At 49.7% G+C, this 13948-nt stretch overlaps 1 protein-coding gene across 2 annotated transcripts in view; it reads left to right on the plus strand.

The window, feature by feature from the left end:
* Positions 1–13948, plus strand: part of GAB2 (GRB2 associated binding protein 2) — a 110205-nt gene that overhangs the window by 7841 nt on the left and 88416 nt on the right. The window contains exon 1 of one of the 2 annotated variants that reach the window (XM_075491204.1): positions 1582–1868. The exons of the other annotated variant lie outside the window; for it this stretch is intronic. Within the exon in view, the coding sequence (XP_075347319.1) occupies positions 1797–1868 (72 nt within the window). The 5' untranslated portion in view covers positions 1582–1796. Of the gene's footprint in view, positions 1–1581; positions 1869–13948 lie in introns of those variants that run through there. 2 annotated transcript variants of the gene reach the window in all.

Genomic DNA, 13948 nt, shown 5'->3' on the forward strand with positions numbered 1-13948 from the left:
TTTGCGGGCGAGACTCTCGCTCTCATGCAGTGTAAATTGATACAGCTCCAGTGCACTGAATAAGGCAATGCTGGCTGATGCCAGCGCAGAACTGGCCTCTCCGTCCTCCCCTGCTCTCAGCTCCATCACGCACGCCGCGCTGGCAGAGATGGGCGAGCTGATCTGACCATAGCCGGCGTCTGCGCAGAGATTGCCCAGCGCTTGAATAGGATCAAGCCCTTCCTTTGGGCAGTGAAAAGGTAGAAAAATCTTCTTTTTTAGCCTTTGCATTTCACTGGCAGAAAAAGAAAAACAAAGCTGTTGGAAAAATGCATTCCTAACAAATGACATACTTGTTCTTTAAGGGGTTATTCCCTTCCTTTATGTATTCATAAAGATGATAAACAACATATGGCTTAACTGTGCTGTCCCCATCTTGAAAAGAGGTGTCATGCCTACCTCCCAGAGGCACTGCGAGTTGTAATTACTGCTCTAAAGTGATGCAAGATCCCCGCGCGAGCAGCGTTATATAAAGGTGGTTGTTGTTTGACATACAGTAGAGCATCCAGCCAGCGTGGAGTTCTTATTGCACCAGCTACGGCACAAACACACAAGGAGGGACCGTCCCTGCCCACGGAGGTTGGACAGGCAGGGAAGCTGAGGCAGGGATGACTGAATGTGCCCGAGCAGGTTTGGGGCAGAGCTGCCGTATAGAGACAGGTTTTGGAAATCCATCCCCAGCAAACAACCCTCAGTTGTATTTTCCTAATAAGTGGGCAGCGTGAGAGTGTCGTGGGCTAGGAGGACTCGGCTTTTATGGGTGCCATGCCCAGGTTTTTGCTTTTAAGGATGCAGCAACAGGAGGTTTAGAGTGTAATCCTACTCGCAGGGCTGTGGAGGGAAGTTTTATTGCTGCCTGAGCTGGGGAGAGGATCAGACTTTTAAATGTACAGTGTTGCTAGATCTGGAAAATGATAGTTAATCTCAGCCAGGGTATAATACGCTGTAATGCGAAACCCGGCTTGTCTACGTGAGACTCCAGTGGCAGTCAAATCCCCTTTCAGTGGGCACAGCTCCATTATTTAAAAATCAATAATAAAATATGAAGCTTTTATCGATTCCCCTCAATTTTTTTTTTTTTTCTCCTCCAGGAGGGTTTTTGCTATTACTGCTGTTGGGCTGTTTCTTGCTCAACCTCTTTTGTTTTCCTATGGCACCTTCATCTCACGCACAAGCCCCTGGGCGCAGCGGGGCGAAAGCCAGCCTCTCCTTTCTGGGGTGAGAAGCACCTTTTCCGTCAAGAGAGGGGAAGGGTCCTGGGGGGCTGGGGTGATTCAACCTCACAGTGGAGGGGTTTGGGGTGGGGGGGGATACGACTTTTCGTTTAAGGCTGCGCTGCAGGAGATCACCTGCCGCGGTACGTATAAAGTTTTTCTATAGGTACTGTATGAGTGCGTGGGGGGCAAGAATGAGAGGCAACCCCTCCCGGGTGGCGGGGAAGCCGCCGGGGAGCGGGCAGCCCCTTTTCCCCGTGGGGTTTGTGTCTTTAAAGCAGGCTCCGGGCCGGGCGGGAGGCGTGGTGAGCCGGGGAAGGAGCCAGTTTCCTGCTTCCCCGCTCGCAGCCGAGCGGCGGCGGCGGGGGGAGGCGCTCGTCGCCCCCCCATCCATCCATCCATCCATCTCTCCATCCATCTCTCCATCCATCTACCCACCCACCTACCCACCCATCCACCCACCCACCCACCGCCCTCCATGGGCCGGCGCTGCCGGCGCTGAGCGCCGGGAGGCAGCGCCCGGCGGCGCGCCCGGCTGCCGCGATGAGCGGCGGGGAGGTGGTGTGCTCGGGCTGGCTCCGAAAGTCACCGCCGGAGAAGAAGTTACGGAGATACGTAAGTCTCGGGCCACCCCATCGCATCTCTATCCCGGCTCCGGGGAAGCCGGGGCTTTTCCCCTCCGGCTTTCCTCCGGTAGCCGCCGCCCGCCCGGGTGCACCTGCCGCCGCCTCGCCCGGCGCCGCGGAGGCTCGGCAGGGCGGGGGTGCCCCTTGCCCGGGCGGGGGTGGGTGCTCGTGGCTCCCCGCTGCTCGGGGAAGGGGGGGTGGGAGCATCCCCGACCCCCCCCCCCGCCTCGTCCCCTGCCGCGGGGCTGCGGTCGCGGCGGGGTGACGGCCAGGGCCGGAGCGGGCGCCCGGGTTTGGGGCAGTTCTGGCTGCGCCCCGCCGCGGCCGGGCTCACCCGGGGCCGGCGACTGTCACACCCCCTCCTTTGAAGTCGCGTTTCTTAGGGGAGCTTGGGCATACCTTTGTCCCAAAGAGTAAAGGTAATGCTACATCTTGAATCCCCCCCGACACCCCCATAACGGTCGCTTTCCCCCTCCCCGTGCGCGGTTCCGATTAATCATTTAACGTTCAAACCCTTTGAAGATAGCACCAGTAGCGCTTCGATAGCCTTTTGTGTCATTAGCGGCTGAGATCAAACACTTCAAAGAAGTTGTAAAAAGAGGGTCCAAATGCCAGCTCTGCCACATTCCCCACTCGTTGAAAGAAATAACTGTTCTTTGCGCTCTCCGCCTGACGGTCTCGCCGCGCTCCACGAGCGTTAGAGCTCAGAATCGCGGCTACGTCAAGCTGCCATCCTATGACTCGGCACATCGCTCCCCGGGATGAAGCCGGGGTCCCACTCCCTGACTCCAGTGACCAACCTCTGCCGGGCTTTGGTTGGCTGGGACGCAGCCTCCGGGAGAGAGCTGGATGCTCTCCCTTCCAAGGGGGGCACCGGCCAAACCATCCTGTGGTCCCGTTGCTTTTGCCTGCGTGGATTTTGGGAACGGCAGGCAGAACAAGTGCAGCTGGTGTCTCCCCGGTGCCTGTTATTGATTGATGGAAGCATCGCTGCCTACCCGTGAGAGGGAGGTGGATGTCTGTAGTCCCGTATCACAGGCTAGGGCAGGGCCGGAGGGGTATCCGATTTGTGATCTGGTGTTACTAGCCTTGTCCAAAATGGGTGCAGCCCTGTAGACATCAGTGGTGCCACATCCCTGTGCGTTAGACTGCATGCCCGGTCGCTCTTGGCAACCCTTTCCTTGTGTGCTTGATCCCTTTTGAGGGAGGATCAGGTTGGCCACGGGATGGAGCTGCGAGGGAATCCGGTTCTTTCACTCCCTGTCCCCCTAAATGTGCTGAGACAAAGGTAAAACTGGGTGTTTACATGGGAAGTATCAAACCCCTAACGTATGTAGGCAGGCTTTGTGGGAGATGGACAGAATGACTTTGTGCATGCTGAACTGTGGAGGATGCTTTTAGCTTAATGGAGCAAAGCACCTTCCTCCCCGCAGAAATCAACTTATTGCTGATCCTGAGTCACCAGTAGCCTTAACTCATCAAACATCATTAGCTCCTCAGCATCTGCCCCGTGAAAGGGCACTCACATCGCCTTCTGAATATCCAGCTTGTGCTCTGGCATTCCAGCAAGAGCTGAATAAATCTGCTAAATGCTGTACATGAGGGTGTGACACGCCGGCGGTTAGTGCTAATTATCGATGTGCATAAGAGTGCTTTTCATCCAGATACATCCCAAAGTGCTTTGCAAGCCACCTATGTTTTCAAAACATCCTCATTCCCCCAAGAGGAAACGCGGCCATGCTAAGATGTGCCCGGCCGTCTCACGCAGCCTCTGCAGGGCAGGAAGCGATGCTCGGCAGATGTCACTTGAGGGGATCTCTGTGCCGGAGCGGTCCCAGCGCTGTGGTCAGTGGGACTTCCCTTCCAGTCACGCCGGTTGTGCCGGCTTCCTGCATCGGTGGCTGGATTTGAAAATGTTGGCTTTAGCTTGGACTGTGTTTCACTTGGTGGTGCCCTATCCCCTTGCGTTTTAATGCATTATTATTAATATAATAATATTTATATAACTGCGTTGTGCATTCAGGGTGTTGATGGGTTGATCAAGTTGTTCTCTTCGATAGTGGTTCAGATCAGGTAGATGTGGTAGAGCCTGAGGCTGATGGCTTTGCTCCCCTAAAACCTGCCTTCATCTGCAACAAACCCACACAGCTGGACTTTGGTTTTCATGCACAAAAGGCAAGTTTTCAGCCACCGCGATGTTACGCCGGCTTTTGTACGGACTCAAAGGGAAGGCGCTGAATCGCTGGCTTTGCCGCTTTCCTTACGCCTTCGGTTTATATTCTGCTTTGAGATCTCAAAGGAGGAATCTCAGGCTGCAGGATGCTGCTAATCGGGTTTGAAGTTCCTGCTCTGGCTGTGTTGACACAGGGAAGATGATAGATTTATTTTTTCTTTGACAAGTGCATTTCAAATGTACGTGTCTGCACATGGGTGTGTTGCTGACGCTGTCCTTGAAATGTTGTGCTTTTATAAGCCTGGTTTTGTTTTGGTTTTACTTTTCAAGGAGATCCTTGGCAAGATGGGAGGGTGCTACATTTTCTTTCTAACTTCCATCCAGAGTTGCTGGGGAAGGGGACTCTTCTCCACACCTGACCCACACAGCATTAATCTCCATTTACAGCAGTACCTGCTTGGTTTCACTTCAGAGGACTGCATTTATGTGAGATTGTGGGATATTTTATGTAGGACCTCTTTGTACAATGCTCTGGGAAATAGTGGGGTTGGGAGTTTCTCTTCTGTTGGGGGACATTCAAATGATCAAATGATGACTGCTTCAAAGTTAAGACAAATTGTGCCTCTTTTCTGCCTTGTAACTGGGGACAGGGGTTCATGTAGACCCTAGGCAGTTTGGCCATGATTTGGACGAGCCCTATAGATGCTACTGTAGTATTGATAATAAAAGGTAACCAAACAATTGAAGGTCAAAAGTAATGGAGATACCAAAATACCACCTTCCACCTCCATTCTGCTCGGGATGCCAAGCTCCATCATCTGCTTGCTTGATTATTTTTTTTCAGACAAACACTGTTGTACCTTCATAGAATCACAGAATCGTAGAACAGTTTGGGTGGGAAGGGACCTTTACAGGCCATCTAGTCCAACCCCCCTGCAATGAGCAGGGACATCTTCAACTGCATCAGGTTGCTCAGAGCCCCGTCCAACCTGACCTTGAATGTTTCCAGGGATGGGGCATCCACCACCTCTCTGGGCAACCTGGGCCAGTGTTTCACCACCCTCATTGTAAAAAAATTTCTTCCTTATATCTAGTCTGAATCTACCCTCTTTTAGTTCAAAACCATTACCCCTTGTCCTATTGCTACAGACCCTATTAAAAAGTCTGTCCCCACCTTCTCCCCTTCTGACTTTAATGCATGGAAGGGTCTCCTTGTACGCAGCCACAAAGCGCAGAGCTCTCCTTTAATTCTCCTCTTGGCTCCTCCTTAAAACACCCATGAAAAAAATAAAAAAAAACCCCAATCCCTAAACAAAACCCTTGGCTTTAGTTGTGTGACCGATGAGCCGAGACCAGCGCATGTTGTGCCGGTCTGTACTGACTCACTGTCTCCTGGTGCTCTCTCCCTGGACGTGCCTGTCTGTTGTCTCCCGAGTTAGACGTGGGTTTATAGTGGTGTTTTGTGTCTATCCGCTGCCCGGCACGATGGGCTTCAGGGGTGGGCTCTCTGGCAGAAAAGCAATGTGAAAAATTGCTGTCATTGTAGAGAAGCTCTTAGCTTCCTATCATTAAATCAGTGCGCTTTGCCTGTTCATTTATGTACTGTGAAGTCAAGAGTATTTTCTGTCTGGCTGAGATGTACGTCTACAGTTCTGACTAAAACAAAAGCTTCTCGTCTTGCACTGGTTTTACAATCCTTTACTGCCTTTTTTTTTTTCCCCAACTGGCTTAACTGAGGGGAGAGTTTGGCTTTGTGCATCAATGGTCATTTTTACATCAAGCAGAAGTAGTTTACTCAAGGTCATTGCAAGACCTGCTCCTCTCCGATGGCATGAGCAGAACAGGTTAAGGGAGGTATAACGGGCTGATTGACTGATCACAGCCCTATTCCTAGGGGTAACTCCCTAATGAAGAGCTTTTTTGGGGCCCTGAAGTAGACCCTTAGTATCCCACTTGAAGGTGCATAGCAAGGATGTCCTCATTAAATGAGGATGTGGGCTGAAGTAGGACCACCGGAGCAGAGAAGTCTTAGGCTGCTCAAATGGTGGAGGTACCGGGTGAAGTTTGGCATGGTGCTAATCAGGATGAAATTTTAGAGCAGGGGGAGAAGAAAGGACATCCCTTTAACTCTGCAGCAAAATACAAAAAAATGGGTATTAAGCTAAGTGGTGATCTTTTTTTTTTTCCTCCTCTCTCTAAGGAGTTTTAATGGGTCGCTCTCATGTTCAGCTCTGCCATGCCTGATTCAGGATGCTCCCCTCTACCGAAAGCAGGCAACGGTTGCAGAGACTCCAGAGAAAAGCACCAAAAACTGAGCAGAAACCTAGAAAACATGGAAAGACTGAAGGAAATGAGGTTGTTTAGTCTAGGGATGAGGGGGCTGAGAGGAGAAATAACAATCCTCGAGTATGTCAAAGGTAGCTGCGAAAGGGAAGGGAGTAAACTGTTCTCCGTGGCCAGTGGTGGGAGGCCAAGAAGTGCTGAACTCGAACTGCAGCAAGGGAAACAAGTGTTAGGAAAAACTTCCTAACCTCTGATTGCCAGAGGAGTGGAGCAGTGGAACAGATGTTTTGGGATGGGCTCGGAGTCTCCATCGGTGGAAGTTTCAAAGAGCAGGTTGGCCAAACAGCACTTCAGGAGAGCTGATCCTGTTTTAAGGCAGTGGAATAAATTTGACAAATTCTCCAGAAGTCCCTTCCAGTTCTGGTTTAGGTGAATTTATGGATTTTGAGCCTGAACTCAGGAGGGATAGCAAAGAGGCTTTATGGAACAAATCATGTCACCTGGATCTGCTGATGGGACTCAGGGAAGTCCTCTGACCCAGTGCAAAACAAGTTCTTTGTAGAAAGTTTTGACAGTACTGAACTCCATGACTTTGCATCTTATTCCAGCTGTCAAGCTGCCTTGCCTCACCCTGCTCCGCCCTTGTAATCTCCAGGCTTGATTCAGAAGGACCATTAGACGTTTTAGCTGTTGTCATCTGCCCCATGATTCAGAGGAGGGATGAACACTTGCTCCAGCGGAGAAGGTTCTGCAGTCAGGGGGTGCGTTTTGCTTGCAAGGGCAGCGCTCGCCAACTCTCCTGCAGCACCACCTCTCTTGTGCAATGCTGCACAAAGGTCATGCTCTGTAATTTGTTTCTCTGCTGCATCATTGCTGATGAGTCAAAATACACAACCTCTTCCCTGCAACCCTCTCTTGGGGTCATTTTGTTTGGGTGCGTGGGTGCATTCCTTTGCCCACTGTAACATTTTCCGGGGACAGTCAGGTAGCGGTATACTGTCATCACGATACTCTTGAGCTAGTAACTTGCAGCTACGTGAAGGATGGTTGTGGGGATGATGGAGTCAAACTCTTCTCAGTTGTAGCAGGTGACAAAATAAGGGGCAACAACCACAAACCAGCTTTGGAGGTTCAGGTTGGGTCCTGGGGAAGCTCGTCCAGCAGAAGGGTCGTGGTATAGAGGAACAGGCTCCTGCAGAGGCTGTAGGGTCTGTCTTTGGAGGGAGGTTTTCAAGACTTGGCTAGAGAAAAACCAGCTGACCTGATCTAGTCACACCTCAAATGCAAGGTTGGACTAGAGACCTCCCGAGGTGCCTCCAACACAACTTTCCTGATACCTCTGTGGCATAGCACAGCTTGGAGCCACCAATCTAGGACGCAATGTAGCTGCTTTAGCCCGGTTCCCTGTGCAGGTGGATAGTCCTTGTTGCTTGTGTTGACACAAAACAAAACCTGGGAGAATTGCTGTGCTAGGGCAGCTCTTCAGCTGATGAAATGCAAACTGGTTTGGTCAGGGCTAACCCGCATGTCTTCCCAAGGCATTGCATCGACTGAGGTGGACGTGCCCATAGAGGTAAGGAGTCCGCATGTTGTGTGGGGAGTGAAACCGGTGTGCTTTCCCGGTGCTTTGGCTTTGCTAAGACAGCTTGAGTTCGGCTATCTGTCATGACTTCAGAGCTGGCCGATGGTCCTGGCAAAGTCCACAGTGGGTGTAAAAGATTGATGGTGGCAAAGCACAGGTTGAACTTAAGAAAGACAAACAATACTTAAGGAAAGTGTAAGAGGAAGCTGGCTTCATTTCTCTTTGGAAGAGAGCAGAAGTGATACTGAAACCTTTTTTTTTTTTTTCTCTTTTTCTTTTAGTGAGTGTCAGATGCAAGAGGTGATGTAATAGTGTTTACCAGACTGAAGCACATAATTTATAGTAGTGACTCAAAGGCAGAGCAAATAAATAATATTTGGATTACAGTAGCAGCTGAGGCAACTGGGATTGGGGCTCGATGTGCTGGGTGTTTGGTGAGACCACATCTGCCCTGAAGGGTCTGGTCGGATGGGGAAACCGAGGCACACAGCAAGTCGGTGGTTTGGCTGCACTTGTGTTCAGGGTCGTTCCCCCAGCTGGGAACCCAACTTGACTTTATGGCTTCTACCTGAGCCAGGGGTTCCTGAGCTGTTCGCAGGCTGCTGGGGATGTGTGAAGCTACGGAAAGGGATTGCAACTGTTCAACGGAAGTACACAGTACTTCCAGCAGGGATTTAGACAGCGAGAGTGCCAAGGTCATCTGGGGGCTCTCCGAGATGAGTTGATCCAAAAGCTTTGGAAATTACTGCTTTTAATATAAACTGCCCTTCCTTTCAGTACTCCTTTCAAGTCTTTAAAGTCTCACTTCCCTACCGTAATGCTTAGGTGGACCTTACAGCACCCAACAGTGGTGATGAAGCGTACTTAATCCCTATCTTAAGAGGTGGGAGAAATGAGGAAGAGAGACTTTGATTTACTCCAGGGTGCATGGAGAGCAGCAATAGAGCTGAAACAGGTTTCTGAACTGCTGTCGCTGCCATTCTGCGTGGCCTCTCCTTCACCTCTCAGCCCTTCTCCATGGGATGGTCCCATCCTGCCAAGGATTTGGACAAAAAAGGTTAAGCCCAGGATCAACAATATGCAAATGCTTATTATCCCGCACTGTCCTTTTGCTGGGTAATTTTATGAAATTTTAATTGTGGCACACCTAGGCATATCGTTTGGCCGCGAAGCATCGTGTAAATAACAGGCTGTTGTGATTTCCTCATCCGGAACAGCGAGCGGGAAGCCTGGCTCTGCCACCAGGGCTGTTGAGAGCCTGGCCCATGCCGCCAGCTGGGGCACTTGGCTCAGGAGAGGCTCCCAAAGCTGCTGAGCGTGCAGAAAGTCTCCTGGAGCATCCTGGACCTCTGCTAGGGTCACTGAGCAGCATCTACAGCAGCGCTCCTCATGCAGATGAATAAACTAGGAGCAGACCTGCCCTCCAAAGTTTCATTTGGTGTCTCCACAGTCTAGCGATAGCTCCTGTAATTCTGTTCAAATAATAAAAATAGCTTGAGAAATTAAAATCCCCATTCCTGTTTGCACATCAGATGATCTCCGTGCCTTATCTCTGGTCCTTCCCCGGCACGCAGCGCTGCAGGCTCGAAAGGAGCAGAGCAGGGAAAGGCTGGGTTGGGTTTTTCTTTGCCTTTTCCAGTCTCTCATCCCAGCTGAGAAGTCGTCAGTGTTAGAAATGACTTGTTTACACCCTTGCACACCACTATGTTAATATCCCACCGTGGCTGGATGCTTTGAGGCAAAAGTTGCTGGCCTGGAAGTGCTGGTGCAAAGCAGTCCAGGTCTGACTCTCACAGTCAGAGTTTGCTTCTCCTTAGGCTACTTCAATCTAAATCTGGAGACTTGTATCAGCACCTGAGCACCTTGCTGCCAAGTAAAACCAGCTTTGTGCTTATCACAGGTTAAACCAGCAGCAAGTTGGCAGTGAACAGGGGAGGCTGTATAGATGCAGTCAGTGTAGAGCATCTCTTTTCTTTCTTATTCATGATTAGCAACAGAAAAGGCAAATATTCGGCATGTAAAACCGCAGAGAACAAACCCGAGACCTCAAGAAGCGATCCAGACCATGTGCGTGCCTCCAGGCAAACACACTTGCACCTAAAGTGTGCCTGCAATGACCTGGTTTTACAGTGTACAAAGAGGAATTCCTCAAGGTCAGCATGCAAACCTGCACAGTGCAGTTGTACGTATGTCATCAATCATATCTAGCCATACAGCAATTTAAATATGTGCTGTGTTTAAATTTAAAAAAACAAAAAAAAAGAAAAAGAATAAATAAAAATCAGCCTCGGTCAAAAAAAAAAAAGCTCATAGTCATCTTTAGCCTGCAAGCTGTGCCTTTAAAGAACAGGAGGAAAATATGAGTGCTGGAAGCATGTGTTTCTTGCTGTGTAAGATAGCCAGCGGTGCCTGTTTCTCCGATGAATCTGGAATAATTTGATGCCAGCAACGTGGGGGGGGCTATTTCATCTCTGGATTTGTCTTTGCCTATTCGATTCCTTTTTTTTTCTGAGCTCTTGCGTAGTTTTCCTGGAGAAGGTTAAGATCTGGGAAATCTTGCATCAGTCTGGTTGTCTGTATTACACTAATACCTAGAAATGAACTTCTCCGTCCAAATGTGAATATTCTCACCCCAAAATGATGCCTGTTCAGGATGGGAGGTTCACTCTTGGGCCAGAAGTGGGACATTTTATTTATAGTTTAAATCTGGCTTTGAGGCAAGACCAGTTGAGAACAGCTCTTAGACATTTCTGCATTAAGCGTTCGAATTGCTTCTTCCTTTCCATTGCTTGGAAAGCTTTTCCATCTCTGCCTACTCTGGACTCTTCTTCACATCGCCTCTGAATTTTTAAATCCTGTATGTTCAGTCTCTTTTTGGTTGGGGTATTTTTTATTATTTATTATTTCTTTTGCTTCCCCAAGCCTTTTGGACACATCCAAAATATTTCCATCGTGTCTCCTGGATCTAAGATGCTGTCCTAATAGCATCTCAGTACTTGTTATGCATCTTATTCCATTTAAACCTGGTATTTTCCAAAGGCGTTTGCTTTGGAAGGCATTTAGACATCTCTTTGGTGGAGTTCCAGCTCCCGCATCCATATGGTAAGATGGAAATAACATTTTGAGTCAAAGATTTGTGGTCTTTTGAATTTTGTAGATTTTCAGCGATTAAGTTTTGCTGATGATCACAGCTGCTGTCTCGCCCGTTCAGGTTCCTCGCTGACCTTCTGAACATCCCCATGGACTTCTGTGTGGCTGCCAAAGGATGCAAGTTGACTTGCTAAACAAAATCCTTGGCCACTTAACGTAATACCCGAATGGGGATTATGTTGTGTTTCCAGAACTGATTAGTAAACCTTCCTTTCCCTCCTCTTTTCTGGTGACACTGAGGTGTCTTCTAAATTTTCAGCTTCGAAGAGCTGTGTCATGCGTATGTTGGAGGTCTGGTACTGTGTGCTGCTGTTGAACTGGGCGGTACTTATGTTTGTCTGCATTTTTTTATCTCATGGCAATGTCGGTAATCATGCTAAATGGGGTTATTAGTCATTGCTACCGATCTGTTCTGCAGATCTTCATCCACATACTTATTTAAGCATCTTTTGGGTTTTTTGTTATTTGTAGGGGGGATATGTGGTTTTTGACTGCTCCCTGGATGCTCTTGGCTTGAAACAGTGCCCCATGGAAAAGGGAGCATTAGCTATGTAATTCAGCTCAGGGTTTCGGTACTCCTTAGTTGCCTCTCCTTTGCAAAGTCCCACTCACCACCCTATAGAGGCCACCTCGGCACCTCCAGATCTCCTTCCTTCTCACGCTGCTTTCACGCGGGTGCTGTGCTTGAGAGCCATCCAGCACAGGAAGGGGCAGACGCAATAAATCCCCCTTCTGGCTTATTGACAGCAGAAAATAGCCGCTCTGCTTCCATGCCATCAACACCGCACACAGCTCCTTTGATTCTGGATCTCTGTGTTGTTCCTAAATAACTCCTTCCAGATAGGAAGCTCCCAGGAAAACCCCGTTTGCTTTGACCCAAGAAGAATTGATGACTTGAGGCTTATGTTCTCCCTCTCTCGCCCACTGTCCACCGCACGTAACGTCAGACCGGAGTTTCCAGCGAGGCGATGGGGAACAGAAGGGCTCATTGTTTCGGGGGTCAGGGCGCAGGGCTGGGGTGGCAGGAGAGAGGGGAGCGGAGCTGGCGGCCGAGCCCCGCTGCTACCTCCAGCCTGGTCTTATATTATCTGTAGCAGCAGCTGTGCAGGCAGTGAGCGGTCTGTGATTGCAGTGGGCTCGAAGCCTTTGAAGGGAGGAATAAATAAAATAAATGAAAGAAAAAAAAAGATCATAGAATCATTTAGGTGGGAAAAGACCTTTAAGATCATCGAGTCCATGGTCTTAAAAAGAAGCAAGGCAGAAGAGATGGGATGCTGGGAATGACAGGGAGTGTGTGGAGTCCTTCTGGCTGTGCTGACCAGAAGGAGATGCTGAGAAACGAGGCAGGTTGGTCCCTGCAGAAGGCTAAGAATTGCGGATCGAGCTTTGAACCTAGCCCTGACCACATGGATCCCTCTCTGAGCCCTCTGCGTGCACGGAGTGAGGCAGGACAGGGAGCGAGGAGTTTTCCTGCCAGCGATCAGGACTTTATCCTGCAGTAATATGTGTGTGGGTGGACCCTTGACACCAGAGTCTTTGGAGAAGGGTGACGAGAGTGATTAGGAGCCTGGGAAAGCTTTACACGACAAGCCTCCGAAACAGCGAGGGACAGCCACCTTCCAAAGAAAGTGAATGAGAAAGTGCCCTGGTAAAAGCCCGCAGGGCTGCCGTCCATGCAGAGGGGGGCCAGCATTTTAGCTTGGCTTGTGGGACTTCTTATGGGAGCACCCCAGGGTCCTTCTCCCAGGAGGTGGCCCAAAGTGTTCGGCACATCACCGAAGAGGGGTGTCCCACCCCATCACCTGAACCCACTCTTGGAGAGGTAAGATTTACACTCAGGAGAGGTAATCATATGTTTCTGATCCCTCAGCATCAAACACAGAAGGGGAGCCGGTCACAGATGTTAAAGCTTGTAAGATCTTTTTGTTTCTGCATTCTTCAGCAAGTTCTGCCTCCGCTATAGATGTGCGATGGGGGAGAAACCTGCCTCCTCCTCCCGAGTCTGAATTTGCACCTTTTAAAGGAGATGAGACATGAGTAATGCGAGGATCTGCAATGGTAGAAGTTGATACCATGAAGAAAACACTGGAAAGGAACAAAATTGGTGTTTTGATGTTTAAACCAGTCAAACAGTCAAGGACAGGTCTTTCCTAGTGGTGGGGCTCCCTCCACCTGCCGTTTCAGAGACTTTCCACCTGCAGCAGGGTGTGCTTTGTTCCGAGACCAGCTAGATCCAGCACCATACCCATGGAGTTGCTCCCAGAGCCATGTTTTGAGCTCCTGCCTTGCACTCCCTTCAAAGTCAACCCGAGGGAGGGCCTGAAAGGATCAGGCCGTTGTCTCAAACACTTGCAAAACATGTTGGCTGAGGCTCTGACTGGGAATCAATCAATACGCTCTTTTTAGCATCGAATCAGTACAGCCAGCTGGCATGCAGACGGGCTGATGTATCATGTGCTGTCACAGGGAGGTGTACCAAGGAGCAAGGTTTGAAGACAGAATCATTTGTCGAGAAGAAGGTTGTCTGCAGGTTTTTTTTTTTTAATACTGAAGGCGCTTCACACGCAGCAGAAGGCAGGGCGTCTTACAAGTTGGTGTCATGGATGGTGCTTCACAAAATACTCTATGCTCAGTAGTGTGTCTTAGATGTTCACAGTGGGGTTAAAAATGAATATTTGTCTTGGGGCAGATGGAAAGTGGACCTCATGCATTGGTCTGGGTTGGAAGTGAAAAAGGGAAGTAAAGCAAATTCTGTCCTGTGCTACGTGTTGTCTGGAGCAGAAGTCTGATGAGGAGCGGCTGAGGGAGCTGGGACTGTTCAGCCTGGAGAAAAGGAGGCTGAGGGGAGACCTTATCGCTCTCTTCAACTACCTGAAAGGAG

The sequence above is a fragment of the Mycteria americana genome, chromosome 1, assembly GCF_035582795.1.
Source record: "Mycteria americana isolate JAX WOST 10 ecotype Jacksonville Zoo and Gardens chromosome 1, USCA_MyAme_1.0, whole genome shotgun sequence".
Classification (NCBI taxonomy): Eukaryota; Metazoa; Chordata; class Aves; order Ciconiiformes; family Ciconiidae; genus Mycteria; species Mycteria americana.